The 16,485-nt window shown below is 55.5% G+C and overlaps 1 protein-coding gene across 2 annotated transcripts in view; it reads left to right on the plus strand.

Moving 5' to 3' along the window:
• SLC13A5 (solute carrier family 13 member 5) overlaps positions 1 to 15,958 on the plus strand; it is a 30,437-nt gene extending 14,479 nt beyond the window's left edge. For both annotated transcript variants that reach the window (XM_002718849.5, XM_051825339.2), the window contains exons 7-12: positions 483 to 698; positions 2,915 to 3,015; positions 4,159 to 4,277; positions 6,488 to 6,649; positions 10,027 to 10,164; positions 11,090 to 15,958. In XM_002718849.5, the coding sequence (XP_002718895.2) occupies positions 483 to 698; positions 2,915 to 3,015; positions 4,159 to 4,277; positions 6,488 to 6,649; positions 10,027 to 10,164; positions 11,090 to 11,221 (868 nt within the window). In that variant the 3' untranslated portion in view covers positions 11,222 to 15,958. The remainder of the gene's footprint in view (positions 1 to 482; positions 699 to 2,914; positions 3,016 to 4,158; positions 4,278 to 6,487; positions 6,650 to 10,026; positions 10,165 to 11,089) is intronic.
• Positions 15,959 to 16,485: the final 527 nt, after the last annotated feature.

Genomic DNA, 16,485 nt, shown 5'->3' on the forward strand with positions numbered 1-16,485 from the left:
TCCTGGCCTTCCCCCAGGTGACCCTGGAGCTACCAGTCTGCAGGTGACGGGGCACCTGCCGGCGATGGCCTTGATCCCGCCTGCTTGCTTCTGCATCCTGTCCTCTTGCCCCTCCCCTGTCCTGGTCAGCCTCCCAGCCTCCTGGCTGGGCTCTCTTTCCTGCCACCACTGGCCCGAGGACCTGACGGACACCAGCCACTCACATCACCGGCACATCTGGGGCCTCTCCTGGGAGCACCCCCCCACTCCGGGTCCCAGGGCGTGCACTGGGCTCACAGAGCTGCACCCCTCAGCAGGCTTCTCCACACTGGCCCAGGGAGGCGGGGAGGCAGGTGACAGAGGGGAGGAAGGGACTTGCTCCAGGTCCTGCCGCAGGCGGGAGGCAGTGCCCTGTGCTGTGTGCAGACGCCACTGAAGCTCGTCCCACCAGCGCCACAGCCAACCAGCCTGGCCTGCCCTTCTCTCACCTCTGCATTTTCTAGTTTCAGAGACTCCTGGGGCTGCGGGCTGGAGAGGCGGAGCAACGAGAAGGCGGCCTATGAGGTGCTGCAGGCGGAGTACAGGAAGCTGGGCCCCTTCTCCTTCGCCGAGGTCAACGTGCTCCTCTGCTTCGTCCTGCTCGTGGTCCTGTGGTTCTCCCGCGACCCCGGCTTCATGCCCGGCTGGCTGTCACTCGCCTGGGTGGAAGGGGAGACCAAGTAAGGGGTTCCTTCTGCACAGCCCCCAACCCCCGGCTTAGGAGGCTGCCCAAGAGGGGTGGGCGGGGCTCGGCACCCCTCTGTCCTGGAGCTGGGTGTCAGAGGTGCTCTGCTGGCCTCGAGGTCCACTTTCTTCCTGACAGCACCCCAGATGTGTCCTCCCAGCAGCCTCTCCTTCCCTGTAGGCCAAGGGGAAAACGCTGGGGCAGGCAGGTGGCCAAAACCATGAGCAAACCGTGTTAGGCTAGGAGGAAGGATCCCGGAGTCTGGTGTCCAAAACTCTGTCGTCTTCCCTTTCTTATATTTCTTGTTAAAAATACTTATTTTATGATTTTTTAAAAGATTTTATTTATTTATTTGAAAGGCAGAGTTACAGAGAGGCAGATGCAAAGAGAGAGAGAGAGAGAGGTCTTCCATCTGCTGGTTCAGTCCCCAAATGGCTACAACAGCCAGAGCTAGGCCAATCTGAAGCCAGGGTAGCCAGGAGCAGCTTCTGGGTCTCCCATGTGGGTACAGGGGCCCAAAGACTTGGGCCATCTTCTACTGCTTTCCCAGGCCATAGCAGAGAGCTGGATTGGAAGTGGAGCAGCCAGGACTAGAACCGGTGCCCATATGGAATGCCAGCACTGCAGGCAGGGGCTTAGTGCACTATCCTACAGCACCGGCCCCCAAAATATTTATGTGAAACACAGTTACAGAGAGAGGGAGAGATCTTCCATCCACTGGTTCACTCCCCAATGGCCACAACAGCCAGGACTGGGCCAGGCCCAAGCCAGGACACTGGAACTCAATCCAGGTCTGCCATGTGCATGGCAGGGACTCAAGCACGTGGGCCATCTTCTTTTTTTTTTTAATTTAATTTTATTTTTTTTGACAGGCAGAGTGGACAGTGAGAGAGAGAGACAGAGAGAAAGGTCTTCCTTTGCCGTTGGTTCACCCTCCAGTGGCCGCCGCGGCCGGCGCGCTGTGGCCGGCGCACCGCGCTGATCCAATGGCAGGAGCCAGGAGCCAGGTGCTTTTCCTGGTCTCCCATGGGGTGCAGGGCCCAAGCACCTGGGCCATCCTCCACTGCACTCCCTGGCCACAGCAGAGGGCTGGCCTGGAAGAGGGGCAACCGGGACAGAATCCGGCGCCCCGACCGGGACTAGAACCCGGTGTGCCGGCACCGCTAGGCGGAAGATTAGCCTAGTGAGCCGCGGCGCCGGCCTACGTGGACCATCTTCTACTTTCCCAGGCACATTAGCAGAGAGCTGGATCAGAAGTGGAGCAGCCATTCATCAAAGCGGTGCCCATATGGGATGCTGGCACTGCAGGCAGTGGCTAAACTTTTTGCTCCACACTGCCGGCCTCTTTATCTTTCTTCAGATCTGGGCAAGTCCCTCACAAGACACACATCTCAGGGTCCAGAAGCTTCTTAGATAGATTCAGCAAAAAGAGCATCTATGTTATTTCTCTCCAGGCTTTGAGGTTGTATGTCCTGGAAAAGGCAGGAGCAGGTTTGTGTGTTGTGGCACAGCAGGTCCCCTGTGACACTAGCATCCCGTATGAGTGCCAGTTCCAGTCCTGGTTTACCCACTTCCAGTCCAGTTCCCTGCCTATGTGCCTGGGAAGGCAGCAGGTGGCCCAAGGGCTTAGACCCCTGCCACTCATGTGGGAGACCCAGATGGAAGGCTAGGCTCCTGGCTTTAGCCTAGCCCAGCCTCAGCTGTTGCAGCCATTTGGAGAGTGAACCAGTGGGTGGAGGATGTCTCTCTCTCCCTCTCCCTCTCCCTTTCCCTCTCCCTCTCCCTCTCTCTCTCTCTGTCACTCTGCTTTTTAAATCAGTCATTTAAAAAAACCAAAAAGGCAGGAGCAGTGGGTGGAGAGAGAGCTGCTGTCTCTGGCTGTTTTTTCAAAGGTCTGCTTGGGGCACACCAGAGTCCTTGGGGTCATCCCAGTGAGCCCAGAATCCCAGAAAACCTGGTTGAAAGGTGGTCACCATGGAACTGTGCAGGTTCAGAGACGGAGGCGGACTGCCCGGAGTCACCCAAGGCGGTGGCCAAGCACGTGGGCGTCTTGGTTTCCAGCCAGAGCTCTGCCTCCCACACTGTCCTGCTCTAGGCTCGGGGGGCTCCAGTTTTCCCGGGTCTGCACTAGAGGCATTTAGAGAGAACTGCCCAAGGGCAGGTGACCACAGCAGCCGAGCCGGGGTAAACTGCCTGCTCTTCCCCTCCCAGGTACGCCTCTGACGCCACTGTGGCCATCTTTGTGGCCCTCCTGCTGTTCGTTGTGCCTTCACAGAAGCCCAAGTTCAACTTCTGCAGCCAGACTGAGGAAGGTAAGGGCTCCCGTTCTGGCCGCCTGGTCCCTGGGATTGGGGCCCTGGCAGAGCAGAGGTCTCCTTGGGCCCAGGAAGGAAATCCCACGGCCTTGGAGAGGACTGGCTGCCTTGCAAAACCCTGGGGAGCAGTGATTTTCCAGGCGACAGCCGTACTGCTTAGTGCAAATCTCCTCTCTTTCCTTCTTCAACTCTCGAAATCTTGTTCCTGTTATAACAGCAGCAGGAAGCGTTTCAGATTCCCCATGATGCCGCCAGTGCTTCTGTGTTCTCCCTCTTCCTCCCTCTCTCTGTTGATGTGTATACGGCTGTGATCAAAACACACGCACAGGTAGAATCCTGTTTCTTAGGTTTTGGTGTTTGCTTGGAATTACACTGTAAACACTTCCCAGTATTCCCAGTCTTCAGATTTCTTTCCTCTAAAAATGGCATTATATTACAAGAAGGGACTGTTGAATTTTCATTACTAGAAGCTCACATTTTTTATAAAGATTTATTTTATTTGAGAGGCAGAGTTACAGATAGAGAGAGGGAAAGACAGAGAGAGGTCTTCCATCCACTGGTTCACTCCCTGAATGGCCACAACAGGCAGAGCTGTGCCAATCAGAAGCCAGGAGCCAGGAGCTTATTCTGGGTCTCCCACGTGGGTGCAGGGGCCCAAGCACTTGGGCCATTTCCCCCTGCTTTTCCCAGGCCATTAGCAGGGAGCTTGTTCAGAAGTGGAGCAGCCAGGACTCGAACCAGGGCCTACACGGGATGCTGGCGCTGCAGGCGGAAGCTTAGCCTACTGCACCACGGTGCTGGCCCCAGTTCACGCTTTCTCATGCAGAGCTTTCTTTTGAGATACTTTGACTTCAGGATAGATTTCTAGGAATCATAGTGCTGGGTAAAAGAATACAAATACTTAATGATTCTTTGTGTGGCCAAATGGCTTTTCCAAAAGATTGCCTGGGTTCCTTGTGCGGTCAGCAGTGTGTGTGGTGGGTTAACAGTCGCTGCACACTGTGGCTGGTTTACAAGCAGTAGCTGCTTCACCATGGTCCCCGTGGTTTTTATGGTCCCTTGATGCCACCTCACTCATTCTCTACCACTGCTTTCGGTTGTGCACGTGTGAGTGGGAGTGTGTTTATTTTTTCTTCTCAGAAAGGAAAACTCCATTTTACCCACCTGCGTTGCTGAACTGGAAGGTGGCCCAGGAGAAAGTGCCCTGGGGGATCGTGCTGCTGCTGGGGGGCGGCTTTGCCGTGGCCAAAGGATGCGAGGTAACCTGCTGAGCCCTGGCTGCCCACGGCCCTCCCTGCACCCCGGCCCTGTGTGTCTGCGTCTGTCTCCCCCACGTCGCAGTCTTTGAGCTCCGGGACTCTGTTTGTCCTCTAGGAAGCCTACAGGCCGACTCGTGCCCTGGGAGGGGGAGAGGACTCTGAGGGATTACAGATGTGAGTGCTGCGTGGCCCTGCTCTGCCGTCAGGCTCCCTCTGGGCTTGGTCACAGGATCTCTGCTGTGGTTTATCCACAGCTGTCTCTGTTCTCAAGTCCTCGTGAATATTTTCACTGTTTTCTTTGGTTTCTTCCGCTTGTAGAACTCTTCTTTGACATGGTTTCAAAATGCCTTCCCTCCCCCCTGCCCCCAGCTAACTGTGTAATGGCCCAAGATTAGAGGAAGAGATTTTGGGTGAAAATATCCCCAAATATAACCTTCTCTACTTTCCTTCTTTCCCCTCGGGAAAGCCAGAGGGAGGGATGACCTAGCTTAGTGCTGCTGGCCTTCATCTATCATCCATCTGTCCATCCATCATCTACCTTTCCATCCACCGATCCAGCCAACCATCCATCCATCTCTCATCCATCCATCCATCCATCCATCCATCCTCCAATCCAGTCAACCATCCATCCATCTATCCATCATCCTTCCATCCATCTATCCATTATTCATCCATCATGCATCTATCATCTGCCCATCATCCACCCACCCATCTACCAATACAGCCATCCATCCATCAACCATCTATCCATCTAATCACCCACCCATCCATCCATCCATCCATCCATCCATCCCTCATCCATCCCTCCATCTACCAATCCAGCCAACCATCCATCTATCATCTGCCCATCATCCACCCACCCATCTACCAATACAGCCATCCATCCATCATCCATCATCCATCAACCATCTATCATCTAACCATCCATCCATCCATCCACCAATCCAGCCAACCATCCATCCATCTGTCCATTTTCCATCTGTCTATCTACCCATCCACCCATCCATCTGAAAAACTGTTGTCTATCCAGGGTTAGAATGTAATAATTTTTCCATCTCCTTGTTGCTGTTTCCTCAATATCTAAGACAGAGCCTGGTGTGTGGTGGGTGTGTGAATACCTTTTGGATTAACAAACCCATCCATACAGTCATCATCTTTCAACCCTTCCATCCCTCCTTCCACTTACTCATCTCTCCATCTATCGTTTATTCATTCATCAAACATTCCCATTATGTCTCTAGTGTTGGCGAGGCACAGAGATTACAGAGAAGATTGAGGTGTAGTCCCTGTTCTTGAGGACTTCACAGCCCAGGAAGGGGGCATTTTGGGAAGAAGTGACCCATGAGCACTAGAAGAGCAGGCTGGTGACTCTAGCAGAAGCCATTTCTCTGAAGGCCTTGGGGATGTGACCTCAGTTCTGAAGGCAGAGGAGTGCCACTGAAGGGCCGAGGTCAGCATTGATGTGGTCAGACCTGCACTGGAGACAAATCACTCTGGTATCTGGAGGGGAGGCCTCGCCAGGCAGGGCTTGGAGGAGAACAAGTAGACACCGGTCACCTGCCTCTAACGCAGCTGCAGACCTTTGGACCGCGTGGCCCGTCTCTCCTTGATGTTCCTTCCACGTCCGACCCCCAAGGCACCGTTTCCTCCAGCTTTGCCCCTGACCTTGACTGTTCCTGCTCAGCTCCTGTTGGCTTTTCCTCTGTTCTCCCTGAAGTGTGAGAGTTCTCTAAAGGTCTGCCCTTGGCCTCTCTTTCCCTTCCCCGGGCCAGATCTTCTTGGCCCAGAGTCCCAGATCTGAGGCCCCAGCACTGTGGAGCACTGGGTGGAGATGGCTGTGAGATTTTTGGGGGTGACTTGGTGACTGGGTACAAGGGATGAAGGAGACAGACTCCAGGAGGACTCCCAGCTGTCTGGGTTGGACAGCAGGTGTTGGTGAGTCTACTCCCTAGACCGGGGAGCCATGAGGGAGAGGCACTTTGGAGGCTAAAGAGGAGGAATTCAGGTTGGGGTATGTGGAGTCTGGCTTGCTCACGGGACATCTGGGCAGAAGTTTCTAGAAGGCAACCTGTGGTTAAATCCAGGGAGTGAGCCAGCTGGGCTGGAAATACGGACTTAGGAGGCAGCAGAGTGGTGATGGGGACTGGATGAGAACACCTGTGAAGAGGGAGGAAGGGGCCCCGGGTGACTGCCCTTCCTGTGCGTCCCAGGTCTCGGGGCTGTCCGAGTGGATGGGGAAGCAGATGGAGCCCCTGCACACTGTGCCCCCCGCGGCCATCACCTTGATCCTGTCCTTGCTCATCGCTGTGTTCACGGAGTGCACGAGCAACGTGGCGACCACCACCTTGTTTCTGCCCATCTTTGCCTCCATGGTAAGCGACCCTGCTGCTGGGGTGGCGGCTTGGGGACCGTTTCACAGGAAGGTGTCAGTCTGTGACTCCGTCCTGAGTGTTCAGAGAGGTGGTGGGATCAGGGGCCAGAGCCTAACTGAGCCTCAGGGCGCTGGGTCTGGCCTCGGCTCCCACGTGGACCCGCGTGTCCTGGGGGAGCCTGGTCCTGTGGCCCGCACTGCTTTGCTGGCTCCTCTTTGTATCCCCCCCACTGTGCTGACCAAAGCATCAGACTTGGACTGTGGGCTCCACATTTGTTTCATAAATCGGATTATTTTTGAAGCTGGGGACTCACACCAGGAGGAGGGTCTGGGCCGTGGTCAGCGACTGTGCTATACGGGTGAGTGGGGGGGCAGCAGAGCAGGGAGACACCACTGGCCAGGGCCCACCCGGGAGAGGCCTTGGGAAAAGCCAGGCTTGGGGATGGGTGGGAGACAAGAGGCCGCTCTAAGAAGGTAGAGCAGCCTGGGTCAAGGAGATGCAAGCTTGCTGAGGCCAGAGAGGTCACTGCGGTGGAGGCAGGGGGTCTGCGGAGTCCCGGGCCCGTGTGTCTGGCTCTGTGGATGAGCACATGTCTGGGTGGGGAAGGGGAAGCCAGCAGAGCCTACAGGAGCGTTGTCCACCGCACAGCCGCCGCCGTCACCTCGGGGTGCTGGGAGAAGCTGGGGGTCGGGAGGCTGAGCTCCCGACTGTGTCACCTCAATGCTTTCCTCCCAGGAGTGGGTGACAGGAGGGCTGTGCAAAGCCCCCGTGGGCTGCGGGGCCAGCGTGGGTGAGGCCGTTGTTATTCTGGAGCTGGGAGAGGCTTACAAAGAGCCTTGAACATGGGGTTGAAGTTGGTGAATTTCCATTCGGCTCCCTGGGCGTCCACGTGTATAAAAAGCAAACCTAAGTGGTTTTCCCTTCCATTCCAAGCAAAGATGAAAGTGTTAAAAATAGCAGGATGGCCCAGACAGGTGCCAAGGAGGACAGAGAGGAGGGGGAGGGGTGCCTTGGTGCTCCGCAGCCGTGGTAACGCGTCCTCTCCCCTAGCAGAGGCCTTGGCTTGGTGATCGCCAGTCCCAGTCCTGGGCACCCAGGGCCCCCGTGAGACAAATGCAGGCCTGAGCCCGAGGGGGTGGCCAGGGTCTTGAAAAACCAGCCCCCAAGGCACCTGTGCGAAAAGGAAAGGCAGTGGTCATCCAGCTGGGTCGCCAGCCCTGTGGACTGCACACAGCGTGTGGTACCCAAAGCCAGGGGAACTGAGAAGGGAGGGGAGCCAGGGAAGAGCCTGGCGCCCAGAGGGGGTCCTCGGTGAAGCCTTGCCAGGACTCTGTTTACCAAGGAGCCATAGCCCTAGACCTGCTCCCACCCTGGGACCTGGGACTCAGTGGTGTCCCAGTCAGGGGAGCCTGCAAGAGCATCTCACTGTGCTTCCAGAAGGTCCTGGAACGTGGATTCACACCCGAAATCCATGTGTTCAGGGGACCTTCAAAACGTTCATAAAAAATGTGTTTTATGAAAAAACATGCATGGGTTTTGGAATTCTTGTACCAACATAATCTTATATTTTAATTCCATTTCTGTCCCCTTATGACGTATGGCACAGAATTACTCTTGCACACATATCCACAGTAACAGGGGATGAGTTACATAGCAGCTCATAAAAAATCACAATTTTAAGGCCGGCGCCGCGGCTCACTAGGCTAATCCTCCGCCTTGCGGCGCCAGCACACCAGATTCTAGTTCCGGTTGGGGCGCCGGATTCTGTCCCGGTTGCCCCTGCTGTGGCCAGGAGTGCAGTGGAGGATGGCCCAAGTGCTTGGGCCCTGCACCCCATGGGAGACCAGGGTAAGTACCTGGCTCCTGCCATCGGATCAGCGCGGTGCGCCGGCCGCAGCGTGCTGGCCACGATGGCCATTGGAGGGTGAACCAACGGCAAAGGAAGACCTTTCTCTCTGTCTCTCTCTCTCTCACTGTCCACTCTGTCCAAAAAAAAAAAAAAATCACAATTTTAGAGTATGAAATAAAATGAGAACAAACTAATATATTTTTTAAAAATTCATATATTCAAAGATCAGAGTGACACAGAGAGATCTTGAAAAGTAAAAATGTAACAATACGTACACTGCTGGCTCTCCACATCTGTGGGCTCTCGTCCACGGATTCAACCAAGGGAGGATCAAAAATATTTGGAAAAAAAAAAACATATGGATGTGTACTGAACACTTACAGAACTTTTCTTTTGGTTGGTATTCCCTAAGTAATGGAGCATCACAACTGTTTACTTAGCATTGACAACTATTTATATAGCATCACAACTATTTATTTAGCATTGACAATGTCTCCTGTATTGTGGAGGTGGTTGAGGGCGCACACAGGGGTTGCTGGGCTATGTGCAGATGCTGCACTGTTTCATGGAGGAGACTTGAGCAGCCGCACAGTTTGCTATCAGCCTGAGTCCCTGGGCCAGTTCCCTGTAGGGTACCAAGGGACAGCTGCCACTGGCCAAAAATGTATGACCATACAAAAACATTAGAAAGACTGCAAGCCTCTGGCCTCCTCCTTAGAGAGAACTTCTGTTATTTTTTTTAGGTATCTTTCTGAATATACACTCTTTTAAAACAAATACATCCATCCTACAATCCTCTGACATTCCTCAATTAAAAATATATAAGCATAAGTCTTAGAGATCTTCCTGTATTAGTGCATAAAACCTACGGGATTCTTCATAGCCGCATTCTAGTCCATGGTTTCTTTACACACGGTTAACCACCCTGCTATTCGTGGCCATTGTCTCGCCTTCCTGTGTTTTGCTGTGAGCTTGTTGCAGTGAGCATCTCAGCGTGGTGTCTGCTCTCCTGCATGCATGGAAATCTGCATGGTAAAGATGAATTTGATAGACACCACGTGTTATTCACTCATCGGCAAATATTTAATGAATGCCTGCTCTGTGCCAGGTGCTGTTAGATGTGGCTCCATTTTAAAATGTACAATTATAAAAGATATCGCACACGCAAAATGATCCCAAACAGGCATAAAAATGCACGCCTCTGTAAATGTGTATGTAGGTAAGTGGGCGTGGTCCCTGCCTCCTGGGCTCTCTACATGTGGCAGGGCAGACACATGCGTGTGGCACAGCAAGGATCAGTGCTGTTGGAGCTTCCAGTGTGGTCTCTGGCACACGGTAGGGGCCAGAGTGAATGGAGGGGGTCGGCCGCCCAGGGAGCGTGGCCTCTGAGCTCAGCCTTTGGTGCTGAGCAGTGTTGGCAGCCGGGGACGTGGCACGCGGTTGAGGGGCTGGTCAGACAGAGGCAGAGGGGGGACTCAGCTGGCGCGTCAGGGCCCCACGAGTCACCGCGCTGTGTGTGTTTCCCCAGTCCCGTTCCATCGGCCTCAACCCACTCTACGTCATGCTCCCCTGCACTCTGAGCGCCTCCTTCGCCTTCATGCTGCCCGTGGCCACCCCACCCAACGCCATCGTGTTTGCCTACGGACACCTCAAGGTTTCTGACATGGTAACCGAGCCGCGATGCCGCGATCGGGGCGGGGGGGTGCCCTGTGTCCGGAGGGGGCGGGCGTTTCCACAGGGTGTCCTATGCTGTGGTGAGATGGAGCATGCAGACCTATGCTCATCATTGGCATGGATAGTGCGGCTCTCGTTCCTTCTGGAATCGATCTGCAGCGTGCTGGACTGTTGTGTGTCGGAGCGAGGTCGTGGCACGTCCCCTCGGACAAGCCCTGCACCACGGGAGCCCTCACTGAGCACTCGCCAGGGGTGGGGGCAGGGACCGGCATGGCCAAGGACAGACTGCACAGACAAGGAAGGACCCATGAGGCTTAGATTGGGGGCAGTGCTCATGACAGTCAGACCTGGAAGGATGCCTCAAGAGGTAGAAGCCGCGAGAGGAGAGACTGCGTCTGGGGAGTGGGTGACACCTTGGTGACAAATGCAGGCAGAGGAAGAACTCTTGATGCTGGTTCGGTTTGATCGTCTCTGTGGGATGGGGGAGGGCACGCGTGTTGGTTACCCTAGAGCCCCTGCTCGCTATCTGTGTGACTCCAAGGGGGATTTTCACCAGCAGAGGGTGAGTCCCGGAAGCTTCCGGCTGCACAGCTGACTGCAGTCCAGGAGGCGAATGCGCAGGGAGGTCTTGAGTGTTAGCAGCCCCGGCGCTGCCACCGTCTCCCTGCGCTCCCCTCGGCCCTGGCCCCACGTCACCTCCCTGGGGTCATTTTCCTGCCGCACCAACGGGCGTTGAGAACCCCTGCATCCCGCCTCCTTCCCTCCTTGGAGCATCCGGGATACTTAGTGGTCTTGCTGCTTTATCTGGGGATGGGGGCCCAGGGCGGGATGCAGAGCTTGGCCCCAGGACCGGAAAGCCCAGCAAAGCACCGACTCCCGGGAGGGTGCTGACTCTGCCCCTGTTTTTCTCATTCCAGGTGAAAACAGGACTGATGATGAACATAATTGGAGTCTTGTGTGTGTTTTTGGCGGTCAACACCTGGGGACGGGTCCTGTTTGACTTGGACCGGTTCCCCGACTGGGCTAATGTGACCCACGTGGAGACTTAGGGAGAGGGGCGGGACCACAGCCACGGCCACGCCCTCCGAGGACTAGCGAACCTTCCGGCACGCCTTGCACAGAGTTTTGGGGTTCCCACCCCAAAGTGACCCAGTGATGTCCACACCCCACCAAGACCCTGCCAGCGGGCCGCCTCTTCCCCCAGGCCTGGGTTCAGAGCCAGGGATGAGTGGCTGGAGAGCAGGTTTGGAGAGATTGGAGCCCCTCACAAGGCCAGGGGCCCCATCTTTTCCAGGCCCTGCCACCGTCTCTGGAATGAGCAGGCAGCAGAGGGACCGGGACGCGGGCTCCTGTGCCCCCTCAGCCTGGAGCAGCCACCACACTGGCCCACACTGGGCTCCGGTTTCTACTCGCTTAGTCCCAGGCGGTGTGAACGGGGAGCCGATGCCCAGGTTTGGGGCTGAGAAAATCCACGGGTGCCTGCACCTCCTCTGCTTACCTTGGGCTGCCTCAAGTCACCTCCGTCGCCGTGCTGGGGACGACCCAGCCAGGGACAGGCCGCGGGAGCGGGGGTCTGCCCTTCCTGGAGACTCGGGGAACCCTGTCTGGTGCCACCAACAGAAGGATGAGGAATCTGTACGTGAGGCTTGTCTTCCCGCAGCCCAAGGCTGGCCCACTGCTCCCCGCCTAACCTCACTGCATCTCGCTTGACCATTTGGACCCTTGCCCAGCTCCCCAGCCTCCTTCAACTCCTAGGTCCCCTGGTTGGGAGGGCAGCATTGGCTGAAAACCCTGGCCAGGGTCCCCAGGGTTCCACTGCTCTCCCAGGCAGGTCGTTGGAGCTCTTCTGGGAGGTGCTTTTCCACCACCCCTCCAGAGCCGGCCTCACACTCACTCCGAGGATGGGCAGGGATGGCCTTTTGGAGGCCGTGGGGGGGGGTCTCGGTGCCCCCTCACCTGCATGCAGAGTAGTCACAGCTGTTGGCGCGTCTGTCCTAGAGTTTGTAGAGTTTGAGCTCCTCTGAGCAGAGCCTGCCCTTAGTCGCCTGGCGGTTGCTGCCCTGCCTGGTGGCAACCGAAATGAACAGACAGCCCTGCCTGGGAGTGAACCCCTCCAAAGTGGCCGAGGCAACAGCCGCAGGGCGGAACACAGAGACCTGGGAGACAGCCGGCCTCCTGCCCCTGGAGCCCATTCTCTCTCCTTCTGGGAGCAAGGCGGTGACGTGTCGGGCAGGTCCATGGCTGGAATTTTCAGGGCAGGAGAACACACGGGAACCTGAGCTAACCCCAAGTGTGGACCTGGTTCCTGACCACACCGCTGAGGTCTCCTTCTTGTTAAACATTCTGTCTCCCATGGAAAATTCCACTGTGCAGACTCGTCTCTGGTTTTCTGCCGCGTGGGGGGTGGGGCGAGGTAGATGAAGGAATGCTTTGGTGCTTCGGTCTGGGTCCTGGGTCCCGGGCCTTCCTGGTTATTTCACTGGATTGTTGCAACCTCGTGGGCTAGGCAGGGGTTACTGTTGCCCTTTGTCTTTCAAGAACTGGAAGGCTCAGGGAGGCTGGACCACGTGCCCTAACTCACAGTGAAGGTTCCAACAGAGCTCTTCCGACCCCCTGCCTGCTGTGCCTTCCTCTGGCCTTCCAGGGCTTGTAGGAAGGGGGAACTGCCAAGGACAAGGCCACTGCTCAGCCCTGCCTGCTTGGTGAAGGTCTCCATCCACAGGTGCCTCCATAGCTCTGCTTTGCGATGGGCTCGAGACAGTATTGAATTAGATGGCAGAGGTCCCAGCTCTCAGAAACAAAGTAATTGGGAGAAGGTTCTGGAAATGGCTGCCCACTCCCCCCCCCCCACCCCAGGCAACCCTACGGCTCCCTGGTTACCCCTCTATCTCTGCTTCCCACACCTCTGCTGTTGGTTGGTGTGCCCCGCCAGGCTGAGGGCTCTGACCGCCTGCTGGGCTTAGGGGCAGCAGTGTGGCTGACCCAGAACACGGCATAGGTATGACCGATAAAGGAAGAGTTGACCGGTGTGATCAATGAGGCACACACTTGCGGATAGCAGGCAAGGTCAGTGAAGGTCAACCAAGGTGGGCGTTGAAGGATCAGGAGGATGGGCAGGGTGACGGGAGGGTTTGGCGGGACGGGTGGAATTCCAGCGTGGGGGAGGAGGGCAGAACTCCCAGCCCAAGGTGCTGAGCAAAGGCTGTTCTGAACAACTTCTCTGGCACTTGGCTGGAGTCGGCGCCGTTTATGGCATTTGCCAATTCAGAACGTCTTTGCAAATACGGAACTCCCAGCAGACGGTGGCTCCAAGCATAAAGCTGTTGCATGTTTACTTAAGAGAAGTCTGGAGGTAGACGGTCCAGCAGCTCTGGCTGCCGAGGACTTGGGCTCCACATTCCACTCTCGTCTGCAGGGGACCACACGGTGCCCCTCAGACTCCATGCACATCTGTGCTCCGTGGAGGCAGGCAGAAGTTCAAGGCCCATCTCAGTCGTATTGCACGGTAAGAACTCATTCAGAAGCCTCAGACTTCTCTTGGTGTCTTATCAGCCAGAGGCGGTCACGTCCCCACCCCTAGACCCACCATTGACAAAGGGGAGTTGGACTGCCTTAAGACCTTGAAGCCTCATTCATCTCTTCGGTTAGGGAATTGGCCCAAGTTTCCTGAACGCAAGAGATTTCTACGACTACAGACTCTAGGGTTCTGGCAGGAAAAAGGACAGGAGTTGTGGGGTAGGGGATGAGCAGGTCTGGGATGGTCTCTCCAGGTGACCCCGGGGACTCCCTTTTCCGATTTCAGAACGTGTTTCCAGGTGGGAAGAGAGCAGGTGGTTGTCCAGTCAGGAGCTCTAGCAGTGCCTCCAGGGGTCGCTGTCCTGGGAGGCTAGAGTTGGGCCTAGGAGCAAACTCAGCCCTGCCTCTGGGCTCAGCTTCCATCACGCAGGGCCTGGACTAGAGGGTGTCTTAGGGTCTCCCCCAGAGTCACGGAGCCCCTCCCTCTCTGCTTGGGCCAGGTGCAGCCCTCCGTCCCCACCCCCTGTGCTGTCTCAGCTCAGAGCCTGCTCCTGGGGCCTGTTCCCTGCTCCCAACTGAGGCTTAGCCACTTGCTGAAGTCCATCCAAGCCTCTGGCCCACCTGTGACCTGTGATTGGCCTCTTACACTTGGCAAAGAGGTTCTACCCTGCCCCCGAGTTCTCGCTGTCTCCATCAGACATTTGGGCTGGAGGTTGGCTGAACACAGAATTCTGACGAGGACTGCTCTCAGGTTTTCTCCTGGGGACTTGTGACTACAAGAATTCTGTGCATTCCTAAGGTCAAGTTGTTGGGGCAGCGTTGTCCTCAGATCCCTGAATCAAGAGCTCCTGGGGGCAGGCCACAGGTCTCCCGAGCTGAGAGCTTCCTTGGGGAAGGCCCCGGACCTCCCTCTCTGGCGGAGCCAGTGAGCCGGACGTCCACCTGGGGCAGGTGCAGTCTTTTTTCCTCCTCCCCATTTCTTAGAGCCCAACAATAGGCTTTTGTCTGGACTCCAACCAGCTTGTCAGCTCACTCGCATAGAGTCCAGTCCTGGAGATGAGTAAGATCCTCGATGCCATGTTCTTGTTTAGGAAAGCAAGGACCAAGTATTGGACCATCTGGTTAAAGGCTACCTCTGGCCCTCCTCATCAGCTCAGATCCCTTCTTCCAGGTACTCCCGTGACCTCTTAAAAGCCTTGTCTCCCAACCTACCAGGGAAACGTTTTATTTATTTACACTCAAAAAAATTAAAATAAATGTTTTACTCAGATAACTCCTCCAGGCCACCAAGTGAGCTTTGACATTATTCAACTGGAAGCTTGTTTTGGGGGCTGAAGTCTTTGCAATTGGATATTCAGTTTATTTTCCCTGGTGTCCTGAGCCAGGACTCGGGTACTCATTTTTGTGCCCCAGGAATATGCTCCTGTCTTCTTCCCTGATCTGCTTGTCCACACGCCCGCTTCCACTGGCAAGAGCCAAGGCTTCCTGCTGTGGCAGTGCCATCCCTGCCTCCAGCTATCAAGGGTAGAGAAATGGGAAAATGCAACCCCATGACACCCTGTTGCCCAGTGGAGAAACGTTTACTAGGTTTTAAAGTCATCCAATATGAAAACAAAGAAGTTCCAACAGTGCAGAGGCATTGAAATGCCCTCCCGCCGCTTCCTCGAGTGCTCCAGTTTCCTCCATACCCTATAAATGTCACGCACACAGATTCTGTGCTGGCTGTGTGGGTCTGTCCCCTTTGCTGCACATGGAACACACCAACCACAGTCTCTGTCCCTGTCTCTGCCTCCACCCTGCTTCACAGTTTATTTGGAGGTCAATCTATTTCAAGGTGTGTTAAGTTTGGTTGTTTTTTTTTGTCCATTCAGTAGTTAATTTGAGGTCAAAGTCAGCCTCTTGCACAGATCTTGAGTGTACAATCCGATGATTTCGAAAACTGCATGTACCGTGTGAGCGATGCCCCAGTTCCGTCTCTGTCCCCTGGACAGTGCTCCCTGCCTCCTCTGGTAAGCTGCACCTCTTATTGGCAGCCACGTCCTGTTGTCACCCCCGATTGCTTTTTGTCTGTTGAACCTCACATAATTGGAATTTGTGTCCGATTCATGTTGCCTATGAGAATACGTTTGAAAGCTGTTCCTGCCATGCCTTCATTCCTTGTATTGTTGTTGCTAAGTAGCGCTCATAATTTATGTTTTCCTGTTGGTGGACATTAGGGCTGCTCCGGTTAGGGGCGCTTTTAAATAAAACTGTTGTAAACCCCTGTATAAGTCAGTCTGTGGACATGTTTTCGAGTCTCTTGGGTGTGTGTGTGTTCAAGCTTGCAGTGGTGTGCCCTGAGCAGGCACTGCGGAACAGAGAGGTCCCCAGTGTGTGGCTAACGCCGCCCGGTGTGTGTCTGTGCATACCTCTTTGTGCACCGTGTGGGAAGCTCAGTTCCCTGGCCTGACTTGCTAGTCGAGGTCGTGCGTTTAAATCTGGGTCCCTTCCCAAAGGCGGGGCCCAGGGGCATCCTCAAGCACTGGAGTGAGACTTGGCTTTGGCCCACGCTTGGCGGCTCTGGGAAGAATCACGTGTTCACGCGTGGCTCAGCCGACAGTGGAAAGTGCCATCTCATCACTTTCACGTGCGTTTTTTTTTTTTTTTTTTTTTTTTTGACAGGCAGAGTGGACAGTGAGAGAGAGAGAGAGAGAGAAAGGTCTTCCTTTTGCCGTTGGTTCACCTTCCAATGGCTGCTGCGGCCGGCGCGCTGCAGCTGGCGCACCGCGGCTGGCGCACCGCGCTGATCCGAAGGCAG

This window comes from Oryctolagus cuniculus, chromosome 17 (assembly GCF_964237555.1).
Source record: "Oryctolagus cuniculus chromosome 17, mOryCun1.1, whole genome shotgun sequence".
In the NCBI taxonomy this organism is placed as follows: domain Eukaryota; kingdom Metazoa; phylum Chordata; class Mammalia; order Lagomorpha; family Leporidae; genus Oryctolagus; species Oryctolagus cuniculus.